The following is a 13,015-nucleotide window of genomic DNA, read 5'->3' as shown; positions in this document are numbered from 1 at the left end:
TCTCTCGCCTGGAGATGACTGTGTATATAAAGCCAGGTCGCCTGATCATCCCTTCAGTGCTTCAGTGAACTCTCAGCTCGAAAGATGAAGCCCGTTCTGGTGTTTGTGCTCTTCCTCGCGGCCGCTGCGGCCATCACGCTGCCCAAGAAAGGTGAGTGTCCCGCGGAATATGCAATGGGAGGAATGGTGGTTGTAAATCATCCCCATCTGCAGATAATGACTTCTCCAGTCGCGTCACGGGCGGCCAGAGCGCCATTCCCTACGCCCATCCTTTCGTCATTGCCGTGGAATTGGCCCTCACGGAGGTGCACAAGCAGCAATTCTGCGCCGGCACGCTCATCCACACCAACTGGGTGCTCTCCGCCGCCTCCTGCTTCGACGATCTGCCCATCATCGGCAGGCTCGAGGTGTGCTCCGGCCTGTATGAGCTCACCAATCGCACCTTCTCGCAGCACCGCGAAGTGGCCTCCATCTCGATGCATCCCGACTACCGCGGCGGCGTGAGCCCCAACGACATCGCCATGCTGAACGTGGAAGAGCCCTTCGAGATCGACCTGTACACGCAGCCCATCCGCCTGCCGCAGCCCAACACCATCCACTACGGCTACGTGACACTGTTCGGCTGGGGCGACACCTCCACCACCGACACGCCCAACTTCCCCGAGAACCTGCAGGCCGTCGTGATGCCCATCCTCAGCTACGTGGAGTGCTACCAGCACCTGCGCGGCAGGACGCCCCTCGAGGTCACCAACATGTGCACCGGCCCACTCCTGGGCGGCATCTCGCACTGCACCGGCGACGCCGGCGGCCCGCTCACGCAGCAGAACGAGGTCGGCGAGTACGAGATCGTGGGCATCAGCAGCTGGGGCTTCACGCCCTGCGGCGCCTTCGGCGCTCCCTCCATCTACACGTGAGTTCCCCCACAATCCCCCCCTGGAGACTCAATCTCACCCTTTTCTCTCTTCCCCACAGCCGCGTCTCCGCCTTCAACGCCTGGATCCTCAACCAGATGACGTAAGAAGCGCAGGACATCGAGTGACTTGAGAGAAATTATGGAATAATGTGAGAGAAATAAAATAAAACCACAATTTATATGTTTTGTAGTATAAGATCCGAAGCAGTAATTGAGTCTTTTCATTGATCGGGCTGTCCTCAAGGGGGAGATAATGATGGTCACAAGTGATGTACTGCTCATAGGGAGTTAGAGGAAATAGACAATTTTTCGGTCAAAATTAATCTTCTAGAGGTTTACAACGGAAAAAGCCAAGAAGATCTTGCTTCTTGTTGACATTATGATGTTTCTTGAGGTGTATGTGAAGTGCTTCAATGATACACTATGCTCACGTTGTCACTTTACGTTGTGATAGAGTGGAAAGGAAGTTTATTGGCCTTTTATGCTGTAAACTTCTTAGGAAGTGTTGAAGTATTTAACGCATTTTGCTTTCACGAACTTTTTTCCCTTCTTTCTTAGCAAATTGACGCATTTTTCACATATTTTATTGCATTAATTTGCCGCTCTTCTGGATGTTTGAAATTAATTGAGAAAGTGGTGTACTTTATCTCCTCCTTTGGAGTGCTCTGCAATCCCAAACTCTGGCCTTTTATCGCGCCCAAGTACAAGATGAAGGTCTTCGATACACCATGTTTTCACTTTAATTAAATTTGATCAGATTCTCTGGCTGCCTTTATAAGGAGTTCCGGCGAACTCACGAGAGTTCACTCGAAATGTGGCAAGTGTTGATTCTCTGTGTCTTCATCGCGCGCGCGGCAGCGGCAGCTCTGCCGGTGCAAAGGGTGGTCGGCGGCGGCGAGGCCATTCCCCACATGGCGCCCTACGTGGTCTCCCTGCAAGTGCAGAGCTCCGCCACTGCGCTGCACTTCTGCGGCGGCGTCATTGTGTCGCCCAATTGGATCCTTACGGCGGCGCACTGTATCACAGAGTCGCCGCACACGGGCACAATCCTGGCCGTGGCCGGGAAGCACAATCTGGAGCAGCGCGAGGAGGGCGAGCAGACGCGAAGGGTGGTGCGAACGGTGACACATCAGCTCTTCACCGGCGGCATTGCGCCATTCGATCTGGCCATGCTGCACCTGGAATATCCCCTGCAACTCTCCGCCACGGTCAGTGTGGCGCAGCTGCCGGCGCCAGGAGAAGTCTTCCGCGGCGACGCCGAGATCTTCGGCTGGGGCAGCACAGCCAGTGACTTGTCCTCCAGCTTTCCCGCCAAACTGCAGCGCGCCACGCTGCCGCTGCTGGCCTGGGACGAGTGCCAGGCCATCATGGGCGGTCCGGACGCCACGCCGCTGCACAGCACCAACATCTGCACAGGACCACTCGATGGCGGCCTGTCGGCGTGTCACGGCGACTCGGGAAGCGCCCTCGTGCACATCGACCACTCCAGCGGCGCACACACGCTGATGGGCATCGTCTCCTGGGGCTTCTTCCCCTGCGGCGCCCCAAGGAGCCCCTCCATCTACAGCGACGTGGCGCAGTTCATCGACTGGATCCACAGAGTGGAGCTGATCCAGTGATCATCGCAATAAATTACGGAGAAATACACATATTTTTGTTGAGATCTTCCGCAGAGACCAATATATCGTCAGATAGCGCGGATCAACTCCACAAATTGCTTTATGGCCCTCACAGAAGTTTCTCTTCCTTGTGAAGTTTGCGCCTCAGCTGCTGAAGATCACAGTGAATTGCGCGAATTGCCTCAGGCGCCTTATCACAGGTTTGTTCTGTCGTTGGACTCTCTAGTATCTAATCGCGCTGCGAATAATTGTTTTCAATTATTGGGGGAATTGATAAACTCTCTCTCTCTCTCTCTCTCTCTCTCTCTTGTGGAGGATTTCCCAAGAGATGGGGCTCTTCGGAAATCCCAGAGCGCTTTCGTGGCTCAAAATCCAGGGAGAGAAAACGAGCTTTCTTTCAGCCAATGATTAGAGCGAACCGAGCGAACAATGTTAGATTTTATTACTAGTAAATCCCTTAATTTCAACCCCTGAAGTATTCGCGAGTAGAAAATACTTTTGCGTAATTATTTAAATAGCGCCATGCAAAAAACCTTAAAATTAAGAGATTTACATGTCCTTTTAGGGCACAAAGACATTTTTATATGACACGGGAAACCGGATGAAGGGAAGTCCATGGAAGTTAAACAGCAGAAGTATTCCGAAAAATTGCTAAGAAAATTGATAGGAAATTAGCTAACTGAAGCGCAAAAATTGACTTAATATTTTGCTTTAAATCGCTGCGTCCGCTTCGGTTTAGCACTTTTTATCTAAAATATCTGCTTTTTCTTAGTTCTTTGGCTTGCTAGGCAAATCGAGAATTTAAACGTTCAAATTCGTTACAAATAAAGTGAAATTGCCATATTTTGATCGGTAAATCATTGTATGGAGGAAATTATGAATGAAAGCTTAAGTTTCATGATAAGAACACAGATAAAAACTTGTACGCATTTATGTAACAGCCTTCAAATCTAACCTTGAGGGGAAAAAACACAAAGACCGCTTGCAATCGGCCTTCGGTTGATCAGATTTAAGCCTTCTGTGCGTCTTTCCGGCTTTCGATCGCTGGGGGTGGAAAAGATAGCGCGCTCTTTACGTGTAGTAAATGCCTTTATTTGGTCAAGAGAGTGTGATCGCTTAGTTGATGTTAGCGTCGATCCAGTTCCTGAAGGAGGACACCATGACGTAGACGGAGGGCGCAACGGTGGTGCCGCAGGGCGTGACTCCCCAGCTCACCACGCCGATCTGCGTCCAGGTGCCGCCGACCTGCTGCGACAGCGGGCCGCCGGAGTCTCCGCCGCAGGCGCTGATGGGGCCGCCGCCGGCGCACACGTTGCTGGTGGCGAGGTTGTTGCAGGCGCCGGCGATGACGGAGTTGAGCAGGTCGCAGCACTGCTGGAAGGTGTGCACGGGCTTGTTGGCGCGCTGCAGACGGTTGGGCATGCTGGGCACGTTGGTGGTGGACGTGGAGCCCCAGCCGGCGAGCACGGCGTTGCCGAGGATGGGCGCCTGTCCCTGGGCGGGCAGATTGATGGGCTGCACGTTGGCGTTGAATGTCAGAGTGCCGGCCAGGCGGCCCACGGCGATGTCATTGGGCGCCACGCCGCCAGGATAGTCGGGATGGATGATGTGCGGGTTGATCGTGTGGCGCTGCTGCGTGCCGGTGACCGTGAGGTCCGTGATGCCGCACACGGCGTCCACGCGGCCAATGTTGGGAATCTCAGTGTAGCAGTGAGCGGCCGTGAGGACCCAGTTGGGATTGATCACGGAGCATCCGCACACGTGACTGGAGGCGGTGATCAGCACCCACTGCATGGAGCAGATGTAGGGGAACTCGCCGAAGGCGGCGTCCTGTCCATTGGTGATCCTCTCATTCACGAAGGCCAACTTGGGCGTGCTAACGTCAGCTGCCAAGAAACAAACACACAACCCTCAAAAATCCACGTCCAGGGATCTCCCCAAGGCAGCAGAACACTTACCAGGAGCAGCCAAGACGGCGCTCACGAGAGCCAGAACAGCAACAAACACTTTCATCTTTGCAAAGTAATCACAAAACTCTGTACAACTGCCCACACTCTGCCGCGGGCTTTTATAGCGCCTCGCCAGGAAGATATCTTCTTCCCTATCTTATCGTGCGGATTCGGTGTTTTTCTCAATGATACGCTTTGGCTACTGAGCATTCAATCAAAATCTTATCGCTGCATCTCCAGATTATGCTTCTCTCCACAGCAGCAACAAAAGAGGGCTTTTCTGGACTTGTGTTGGCCATAAAACGGGCCTCCGGCACAGTTTTTTTTTTTGTTGTCAATGAGGGACAGAAGAAGGAAAATAAACCATAAAACTCACCTCATATTAATCGAACAGATAAAACTTCATTCTCAACACATTTTTCTTTTTCTTTCATTCCTGTCCAATCAAATTACTCAGAGGCTTCTCCTGATCCAACAGTGCTTGCGTGAATTGTTGATAAACACATTCCGCCCAAACAGAATCATGTGAGGAGAGTCGATCCGGCGGCCCGTGGAGACAGTCACTCGAGATTGTTCATCTGGACAGAGTGGAAAAATAGCAAGTCAGAGAGTGTTTATCAATTTGGAAATACCCCTGAAAGTGTGAAATTACCTGTAAGAAGCGGTTCCAGGTTTTTCCTCGCCATATCGCCAGCTTCGACACTTCATTCAAGCTCTTAAATTTTCCATTCACAGTTCTGTTTTTTTTTTGGGGGGGAGAAACCAAGAATTTCACAATTGTTTTGTGGAGAAAAAAAGTGTGTAACAAATGATTACCTGTGATTGATAATGTGAAAGGCTGTCTTCAGACCGATTTGTGATAGCAATTGGAGTTGCTTGAGATTTCCCGTGTTGATGATCTTCAGTATTTCCTCCTTCAGCACACTCTTCGCCCTGCTCTTGCGCCCCTTTGCCGCCTCAGTGGCATCCAGAAGTCCCTGCAGAATGTCCACATCGCGCGTTCTCTTCGTCCTGTGAAGCTTCTTCGGTGTTGGCAACTTCCTCACACTCTCCTGAAGCACACTTGTCGACGCAATTGCAGCAATTCTTGCACTTCGCCTCACACTTTCGTTCAAACCATGAGATTTCACAGTTTCCTCCCTTCTTGGCTTCTTCCTTTGTGGCTCCTCTGAAGCCTCCGTGTTTTGCACCACCCCAAACATCCCTGGCTGCACGGGAAACTCTGTGGTGGGAATGTCAGGAATCACAACGTCGAACGTGACATTTTGAGCCTCTTCTTCCTCAGCCTGTGCCAAGTTCTCCTCCTCCTCGGCGACGGAAGGACGACGCAGGAAGCCTGATATTTCCGTGCGAACAATTTGCTGCAATTCCTTCTTGATCTCATCCAAATTACACCTGAAATTTGACAAAATCGCATACATTAATTGGGATTCTCTTCAAAATTTCCCCAGAAGCAACAATCTTAAGCTCATGTCGTAAAGATATTTCCCAATTCTCACTTCCAAGACGCTCAAAGTCTACTGTCTTGGAGGAATTCCCTGGAGAAATCCCGAAAACAACAGATAAGAATCTTAAGACATAAATCAAGCCTCTCTTCAATCATTCTGCGAACTTTCGTAACAAATTTCCCCCCATTCAGAAGCCTAGAAATGCCCAGAAAATCTTGAAAGCAATGCAAATCTTTCTCTGGATTTCTTCAAATTCAACTCACGGGAATTCCTGGTTGCGCGACGGATTCGGCGTGGAGGCGACAAGCTCTTGACGCGCCACTTGAGGCGTCATCGTGTTGATCATGTTCTGCATCCGCTCACCGAGGCGCGCCTCCAGCTGCTCCACATGTCGCCGGATGATGGGACTGAAGGCCACTGAGGTGAGCGATGGCTCCAGACGCAGCGGCGCCTCGGGCTCCTCAGGCTTCTCCGTCGACGTGGACACATTGCCGGCGGCGAAGGAAGTGTCGCTCAGCGGTGGATTTCTCACGTCACTTCTCTTCCTCACCACTCTGCCATTCGCCATCCAACTCTTCGCGCCGGGCGTGGTGAAGGTTCTGTTGTGGAAGGGCGTCTTCACGGCCGCTTTCTTCGTCGTATCCTTGAGGGCATTCATGGTCTGGCGCTGCCTGGGTGTCACAGGAGGCTTGGTTGGTGTGTTTCTGCGCGCATTCTGAATCTCCGTGATTATCAGGTTGATTTGCGGATTGTTCTTCATCGATTTGGCATTCTTGGCGAATCTCAGAGTGTTCAGCGTCTCATTGGTGTTCGCCATGGATGGACTGATGCAGGCGAGGAGCGTGAGATAGCAGTTCTTGTTCAGAGAATCCTGCAGAACAGTCGTGAGAATGCTGTCGCGATAGGGAATGAGTTTGTCCCCGGAGGAGATTGCCTGGAGAATCCTGCCCATGCTGAGGAGGCCCTGGTTGATGTTCACACCCTCTGCCAGCGCCAGGCCCTTGTGTTCGGTCTTCCGGATGCCCTCAGAGCCGGCGAGATCGACAAAGTTGAAGGCAGAGTTGATCGTGCAGGTCTTGGACTTCCGGACACTGATGTAGATCGTGAAGATGGCATGCGATCGACTGCTGTTGGCATTCATCTTCGTTGGACGCACGTGGCGATTCTTATTGCCCTCCTTCAGCACCTCAAAGGCCTCTTGAGCGTCGAGAATCCTCTCCTTCTGGCATCCCTGGTATTTGTACACTGAAGAACAACGCGACAAAGGTCAGAAGACTGAATCAACAACTCCCTAATTCTACTCACTCTTCATGTTGACAGGCTCTGTAAAGTTCCTGGACAGGAGATCGTACACCTTCTCATTGTAGATTTCGATGTACGACACCGCGAGTTCCGGCAAGTTTTCCTGCTCTTCCGACACCTCACACTGCTCCTGGACTCTTGCGCACACCGCTGAGATACTCCTGGTGATCAGTCCACTGTTCTCGTCGCTCAGCAGGTTCCTGTGCAGCCCCATTGTGAAGGTTTTCCCGTTCCCGGAATGGCCATAAGCCAAAACCGTACAGTGAAATCCCAGAATCATCTTGTCTATCAGCGGCGCCACCAGATCGCGATACACCTGCTCCTGAGATGTCTCCGGGCCGAAGACATGATCGAAGACGAAAGGCTGGTCATCCACAATGATGATCTGCATGGGAAATAAGAAGAAAAACCTCTCAAAATTCATGGAATCTTGCGACGAAACAGCAAAACATACATTATGGTTTGACGAGTGAACTTCCACCGCGGATTCTTTGCATCCTGACTGCACTTCGAAGTCATTGAATGGCCTCTCGCGAACAGCAATCTTCACTGCACAGTTATCATTGTCCATTTTGCACGACAATGAAGGATAAATGAGTATAAATAGGAGATTTGCAAGAGCCCAAAACACAAATGTAATAATCCGTTGACGCGCGCGACGCTCTTTTTGACAGTAACAGCATGTCACATTTGAAATCAGACGGCGCACCGTTGGCAGCACTGTCACAACACTGTGAGTTCTATGAAATCTTTTCAAATTCTAACGGAAAATCCTTGAAAAATCGCGATGAAAAATTGAATTTAATGGCAAAAAGGAAAACATTATCACCTGCATTTTTATTGTACTTTTTATTTCGATTAATCATAATTTTTCTATCAACAATTTTATATTCTCCTTCAAATCTTTCTTCATAATATTCCTTTTTTTCAATTTTAAATTCATACTTTATCTAAATTCCACTTGAATATATTCTTATTGGCGCACATTTTTTTTCAGATTGAGACATTCACGATCCATTGAGGGATTTTTCGTTTGCTTCTGCAGAATTTTTTTCTCTTCTTTTTCTCTCAAACATTTATTGTTTGGTTTTGTTTTTTTTTTTGAGGGGCGGAAAAAGAAAGTGACTTTGGATCACGCGATTGCTCAGAAATTTTTGAGATTTAAGATGGGAAAACAGGAAGTTTGGAGAGAATTGGATTTTGTGCGTTAATAATAATATATTAATCGAAACGTTTTCTTTTTTTTTACTTTATGTTTTTCACTAGTTAGTTTAATATTTTTTTAGCGGCACAAAAACTGGCAAGTTTTACCTCACTTTTAATCATTTTTTTTTTTATTAATTTTTCCTCTAACAAAGTCTCATGTTAATGAGTACATCTCATGAATGATCACTATTTACACATTAATTGATTTCTCAGCTATTTTTTTTACTATTTTCCAGAAATATAGTTCACATTCTTCTATTCTGTCTGCAAACTAAACGGTGGTTACATTTTTTCTTATGTGTGTGTTTTAGTGTGGGAATTTTCCTATGATTCTCATCTTATCTATTCTCATAATTTCTTCCTCTTCTATTAGAAAAAAAATTATGTTTAGTTTAAATTAACTTCACTGCCTGTCTTTCCTCTCGACGCTCGCCAAACACAAGTCATCATCAATCTGTAGGCCATCAAAAAATGTTTTATTTACTCCTTACTTGACAATGATTATATGCTGAAGTACACAAAATATTCCGTATAAGTATTCTCACTAATGCAATTCTTACAAATAAAAAAAAGATACTTTCTAGTAAAATTCAACATTTTCAATACTCTATATTTCAATATATTTACTTTTTTTTTAAATATTTAATAAAAATCAGTTTTCCACACTTTTTTAACCACGATTTTATCTTCTGTAGTGTTTTTTTTTCTCCTCTTCCTTTTTTTCTAGAGCACAAAAATTGTTTTCTTACATTTAAGGTTTTTTTCTTCTTTAGATGAAATTTTTTTTTGTATTTTTAGATAAAATTTTATGATTTTCTCTTCATTTATGGATTTTCTTTTGACACTTTCATTGTTAGAAAACAAGATGTTTCTTTATTAGATTTATTCTTCCTGGCTAAGACAAATAGCTACATTTACGATTTCTCTTTTCTTTAAATTCTTCACGCAAAGAATATTTAGTTCTATTCAGGATTATTTTTTCCACCCTCTATTTTAAAAATGAATAATTCACCGAGATTCTCACCCCAAATGACTTCCAGTGTTGATCAATTGGATTTCACCAGAGGAAAAAATCCCCCAAAAGAATTTGTCACTCAGAACTTCTCTTTTGTATTTAATTCTTTGTTTGGAAAAATTGTGCCGCAATCAAAATGCAATGCCTTGAATTTCCACTCTGAATTTATCATTAAATATTTACGAACTAGGATTAAATTTTTATTTAATATTTTTCTCTACTGAATTCGTGATTTACGAAAGTTTATCCTAATTTCCATTTTCTTCACTCTCTTTGTGTCAACGTGGGCATTTTTCTTCATTCTATCATTAGAATTGTCGTTTTTCACTGATTTTTTTTTCCACATTATTATTTTAACTTGTGATTTGATCCTGGTTTGACAATGTTTGTGAGTAAATAATTCATTTTCCCTGTATTTTAATGCGCGGAGAATTGTTTTTTTTTCCTTCTGCGACAGAAAATGGAGAAAAAAATGTCTTCATTCCTTTTGTGTTTCTTTGCAATTCTCATTCTCTTATTCTCTCTAACTGTGTTCAAAATGTGACGTTGGTTTTTACTGTTTACATATATTTATCATAGAACATTGATATTTATGTTATTATTTAGGAGATTACAATAATGCTACAATAAGATTAATATTCAATAAACATTTATTACTGGATTATAATTTTTTCTTTTACTTTCCCATTAAATATTATATTTATGTATTATTATTATTACATACTTTTTTCTTCCTTTTTTCTCGAGTGAAATTAAAGGCATTTTGAGAGCATTCAATTTACTTTGAATTGCCTTCCAAAAAACGTTCCACAATGCAAGAATATCTTGTTCACCATAGCATGAATTGGAGCTAATGAAATGTGACAATAAAAAGTCGGTGCACATTATGGGGCTCTTTTTGTGAACTCACCCTCAATATTGATAACATTGCAATATCCCCAATATTCCCCTCCCCCCTCCCGAAAAACATCCCTTCGAAAACTGTGGTGAACAAATTCAAACAATTGCGCTGCAAATTAACGATTTTGGCAACGACACAACCAGGTTTTCCGTATTTGCCGAGTTGTGAATTTCCATTGAGCGCCTTTTTTCCTCCTGTGAAATCTCAATTGCCCAACAAGCCGGAAAGCACTGTGGAAAAATCCCCGTTCTTACTCACGAGTGTGTTTTCTCGCAGAAAATAGGGAATGAATTTGTTATACGCCTAAATTACTCTCTCTTCACCGTCCATGCAAAGTGTTTTATCATCTTTAAAATGTTAGGCATGAATCCAATAATGTTATCTAACAACAATAAGTTTTTTTTTTATAGATTTCATCTTTTCTCTGCTCCTTTTCACCACCCTTTTTCTTCTTCTTTAATTAATACAAGTACAGACAAGCCTATGATGTAAGATTTTTATTTTCTCAAGTATATTTCATCTCTTTGTCTTCCTTCCACTTCTTTGGATAGAGTTTTTTTTCTTTTTAAATATCAGTTTAACAACTTTTGAAAGTTTATCGTGGATTTTCACCTTCCTCAGCGTCAATCTCTGTCACAGTTGTCATTCCCTCTCTCAGAGATAGCCAAGAGTGGCGTAAGTTTTAACAAATGGCGCGTCTACAGTTGCGGACATGTCTCTGGAAGAGAGAGATGGAGAGAAAAAATGGGAAGAAGGACATGAGAGAAGTGTCTTCACAGTGCGACGAAGTTTTGATGAGCGCAAAAACTTCTCAGACACAGCAAAATGTCTTCAAATGATATTCATATCTGCACATAAATTTCTTTCCTTCCAACACATGTACAACAATTCAATAAACGACTATAGATTTGCTTGATCCTTTGCAACTTTGGTTAGTTGCGGAAGAATTGAGGCATTTACTGTGCTTTTCACTAAAGAGACGACTTGATAGAAGAGTTGAATTGAATTTCTCTAAAGGATTCTGTGTGCCAAGTTATTTAATTAGGTGTTACAGGAACGTTTCAAAGCAGAATTTTAGCTAAATTCAATTCAAAGTTGGAAAATACAAAAGTTATTAGTGTGCAAATCCTGGTTTAAATGCACTCAGCTACTCAACAAGGGGTGAATAAATGTGCCAATTTTTCGACATTTAGCAAATTTTAATGAAAACGATGTTTTTCCGATCAAAATGTAATTTTGAATGCATTTTATAATTTCATTTAATTTTGTATCGATCAAATTTACCTTTTTGGCACTCAAAATTCACCGCGAAAAACACTTTTTTACCCCTTAATAAAGCTCTTATTTTAAAATATAATGGAAAAGGCGCATTATTAACTATACGAATTAACCGAATTGACCTAATTTCCACAAGAAAATGTAGTTATTTCCACATGAGATTCAAAGCTACAAACTATTTTCGGAAGATACTCACTCATCTTCCCAGGGACACACCGGATTCCTCTTGCCATCGTCCTCCTGGCTCTTCTTTTCGCCCTGTTCATCCTTGCTGTCGTCGCTGTGCTTCGTTTCCGAGTCCCGCTTCTTGCGCCTCTTCTTCTGCCCAGCTGCCGCGCTCTCTGGGCCCGGAGTCGACGGCGTGGAGCGCGTAGCCGCCGGCGTGGTTGCCTCCTCCTCTTCCGGCTCATCGTCCTGCGTGTCCTGCTCCACCTCGGCCAGCGGCGCTATGGAGGGCGCCGGAGTGGGCGCCGGCGCCACACAGCCCGGCTGTAGCGTCACGCGCCCCTCGGCGGGCATCTCGTCGTAGTCATAGTCCTCGGACGACTCCTGGCGCACGCTGTGCCTGGGAAACTTCTCCAAGCACTCCTGATACTCCTCGATCGTCGGCGAGACGCTCTCCGCCTTGGCCGAGGCCGCATCTTCGGCCGCCGAGGTGCACTTGATGATCTCGTCGTCCTCCTCCTCGACCACCTCCTTCACGAGCTGGAAGCTGGTGGATTTCTTCACGATGCCCACGGGCTCCGGAGGCTCTACCTCCTCAATGGGACACACGCTGATGGTCGGCGTGACGCCCTGCGATCTGGGCTCTGCCTCTGGCGTCGGCGCCTGAGCGGCACTCTCCACCGTCAGGGACTCATTGCTGCGCCCGAGCGGTGTCTTGGCGCTCTTCTCCTCGCTCGCCGCCCTCCGCGGACTGCCGCCCTTGGCCGCCTCCTCCTGGATGGGCCCCGGCTTCGCCTTACCCGACTCCTTGTCCTCGGCACCCGAGGTTGAGAGCGAGAGCTGCGACGTGCTGTAGCGATGATCGGTAAAGGGAAGCGGAGCTGATGCGAAAATCCCTGAGATTCCGGCGCCCAGGGAGGACTGACGTGTGGAAAATTGCAGATCGGAGAGTCTGCAAGAGTCGAGAAGCAACATGCATTAAGTATTCTCCCACTTGAATAAATTATTGCACAAATTGAGAACACGTGAGAAGCTCTCTTTCCCACCCCCGAAAATCCTCCCTGGAAATCTCATTTCATAATTTTATTCCACATGCTTCAACTTTTCCGAGAAACTCAGAGTTTTGAGTCAAATCTGCATTTTAAATTGGATTTATTTCACACAGGGAGTAATTTCATGAGAAGGGAAATTACAATTTTGCACAAGGATCAATGTGAAA

At 45.9% G+C, this 13,015-nt stretch overlaps 5 protein-coding genes across 7 annotated transcripts in view; 2 read left to right on the top strand and 3 right to left on the bottom strand.

Annotated features, from left to right (window-relative positions):
• The first annotated feature begins 84 nt into the window (after positions 1 to 84).
• On the top strand, positions 85 to 1,102 carry LOC132262269 (lectizyme-like). The gene is made up of 3 exons (XM_059761482.1): positions 85 to 151; positions 214 to 910; positions 973 to 1,102. The coding sequence occupies exons 1-3, from the start codon at positions 85 to 87 to the stop codon at positions 1,016 to 1,018; spliced, it is 810 nt and encodes a 269-aa protein (XP_059617465.1). The 3' UTR covers positions 1,019 to 1,102.
• A 623-nt stretch (positions 1,103 to 1,725) lies between these two features.
• LOC132262258 (trypsin-1-like) lies at positions 1,726 to 2,532 on the top strand. Its single transcript, XM_059761471.1, has one exon. The coding sequence runs from the start codon at positions 1,726 to 1,728 to the stop codon at positions 2,530 to 2,532; it is 807 nt and encodes a 268-aa protein (XP_059617454.1).
• Positions 2,533 to 3,623: 1,091 nt separating this feature from the next.
• On the bottom strand, positions 3,624 to 4,545 carry LOC132262250 (trypsin-1-like). The gene is made up of 2 exons (XM_059761460.1): positions 4,491 to 4,545; positions 3,624 to 4,418 (listed from the first exon to the last, which is right to left on the bottom strand). Exons 1-2 carry the CDS (start codon positions 4,543 to 4,545, stop codon positions 3,649 to 3,651), a joined length of 825 nt encoding a protein of 274 aa, XP_059617443.1. The 3' UTR covers positions 3,624 to 3,648.
• A 349-nt stretch (positions 4,546 to 4,894) lies between these two features.
• Positions 4,895 to 7,802, bottom strand: LOC132262242 (kinesin-like protein Nod). Its single transcript, XM_059761446.1, has 6 exons — positions 7,686 to 7,802; positions 7,235 to 7,616; positions 6,193 to 7,174; positions 5,298 to 5,876; positions 5,134 to 5,218; positions 4,895 to 5,059 (listed from the first exon to the last, which is right to left on the bottom strand). Exons 1-6 carry the CDS (start codon positions 7,800 to 7,802, stop codon positions 5,042 to 5,044), a joined length of 2,163 nt encoding a protein of 720 aa, XP_059617429.1. The 3' UTR covers positions 4,895 to 5,041.
• Positions 7,803 to 8,061: 259 nt separating this feature from the next.
• LOC132262452 (uncharacterized) overlaps positions 8,062 to 13,015 on the bottom strand; it is a 41,055-nt gene continuing 36,101 nt past the window's right edge. For all 3 annotated transcript variants that reach the window (XM_059761728.1, XM_059761735.1, XM_059761743.1), the window contains 2 exons: positions 11,828 to 12,748; positions 8,062 to 11,071 (listed from right to left, as the gene is read on the bottom strand). In XM_059761728.1, the coding sequence (XP_059617711.1) occupies positions 11,008 to 11,071; positions 11,828 to 12,748 (985 nt within the window). In that variant the 3' untranslated portion in view covers positions 8,062 to 11,007. The remainder of the gene's footprint in view (positions 11,072 to 11,827; positions 12,749 to 13,015) is intronic.

The sequence above is a fragment of the Phlebotomus argentipes genome, unplaced genomic scaffold (genome assembly GCF_947086385.1).
Source record: "Phlebotomus argentipes unplaced genomic scaffold, Phlebotomus argentipes genome assembly contig_46, whole genome shotgun sequence".
Lineage (NCBI taxonomy): Eukaryota > Metazoa > Arthropoda > Insecta > Diptera > Psychodidae > Phlebotomus > Phlebotomus argentipes.
This window is presented reverse-complemented; position numbering and strand designations above follow the sequence as displayed.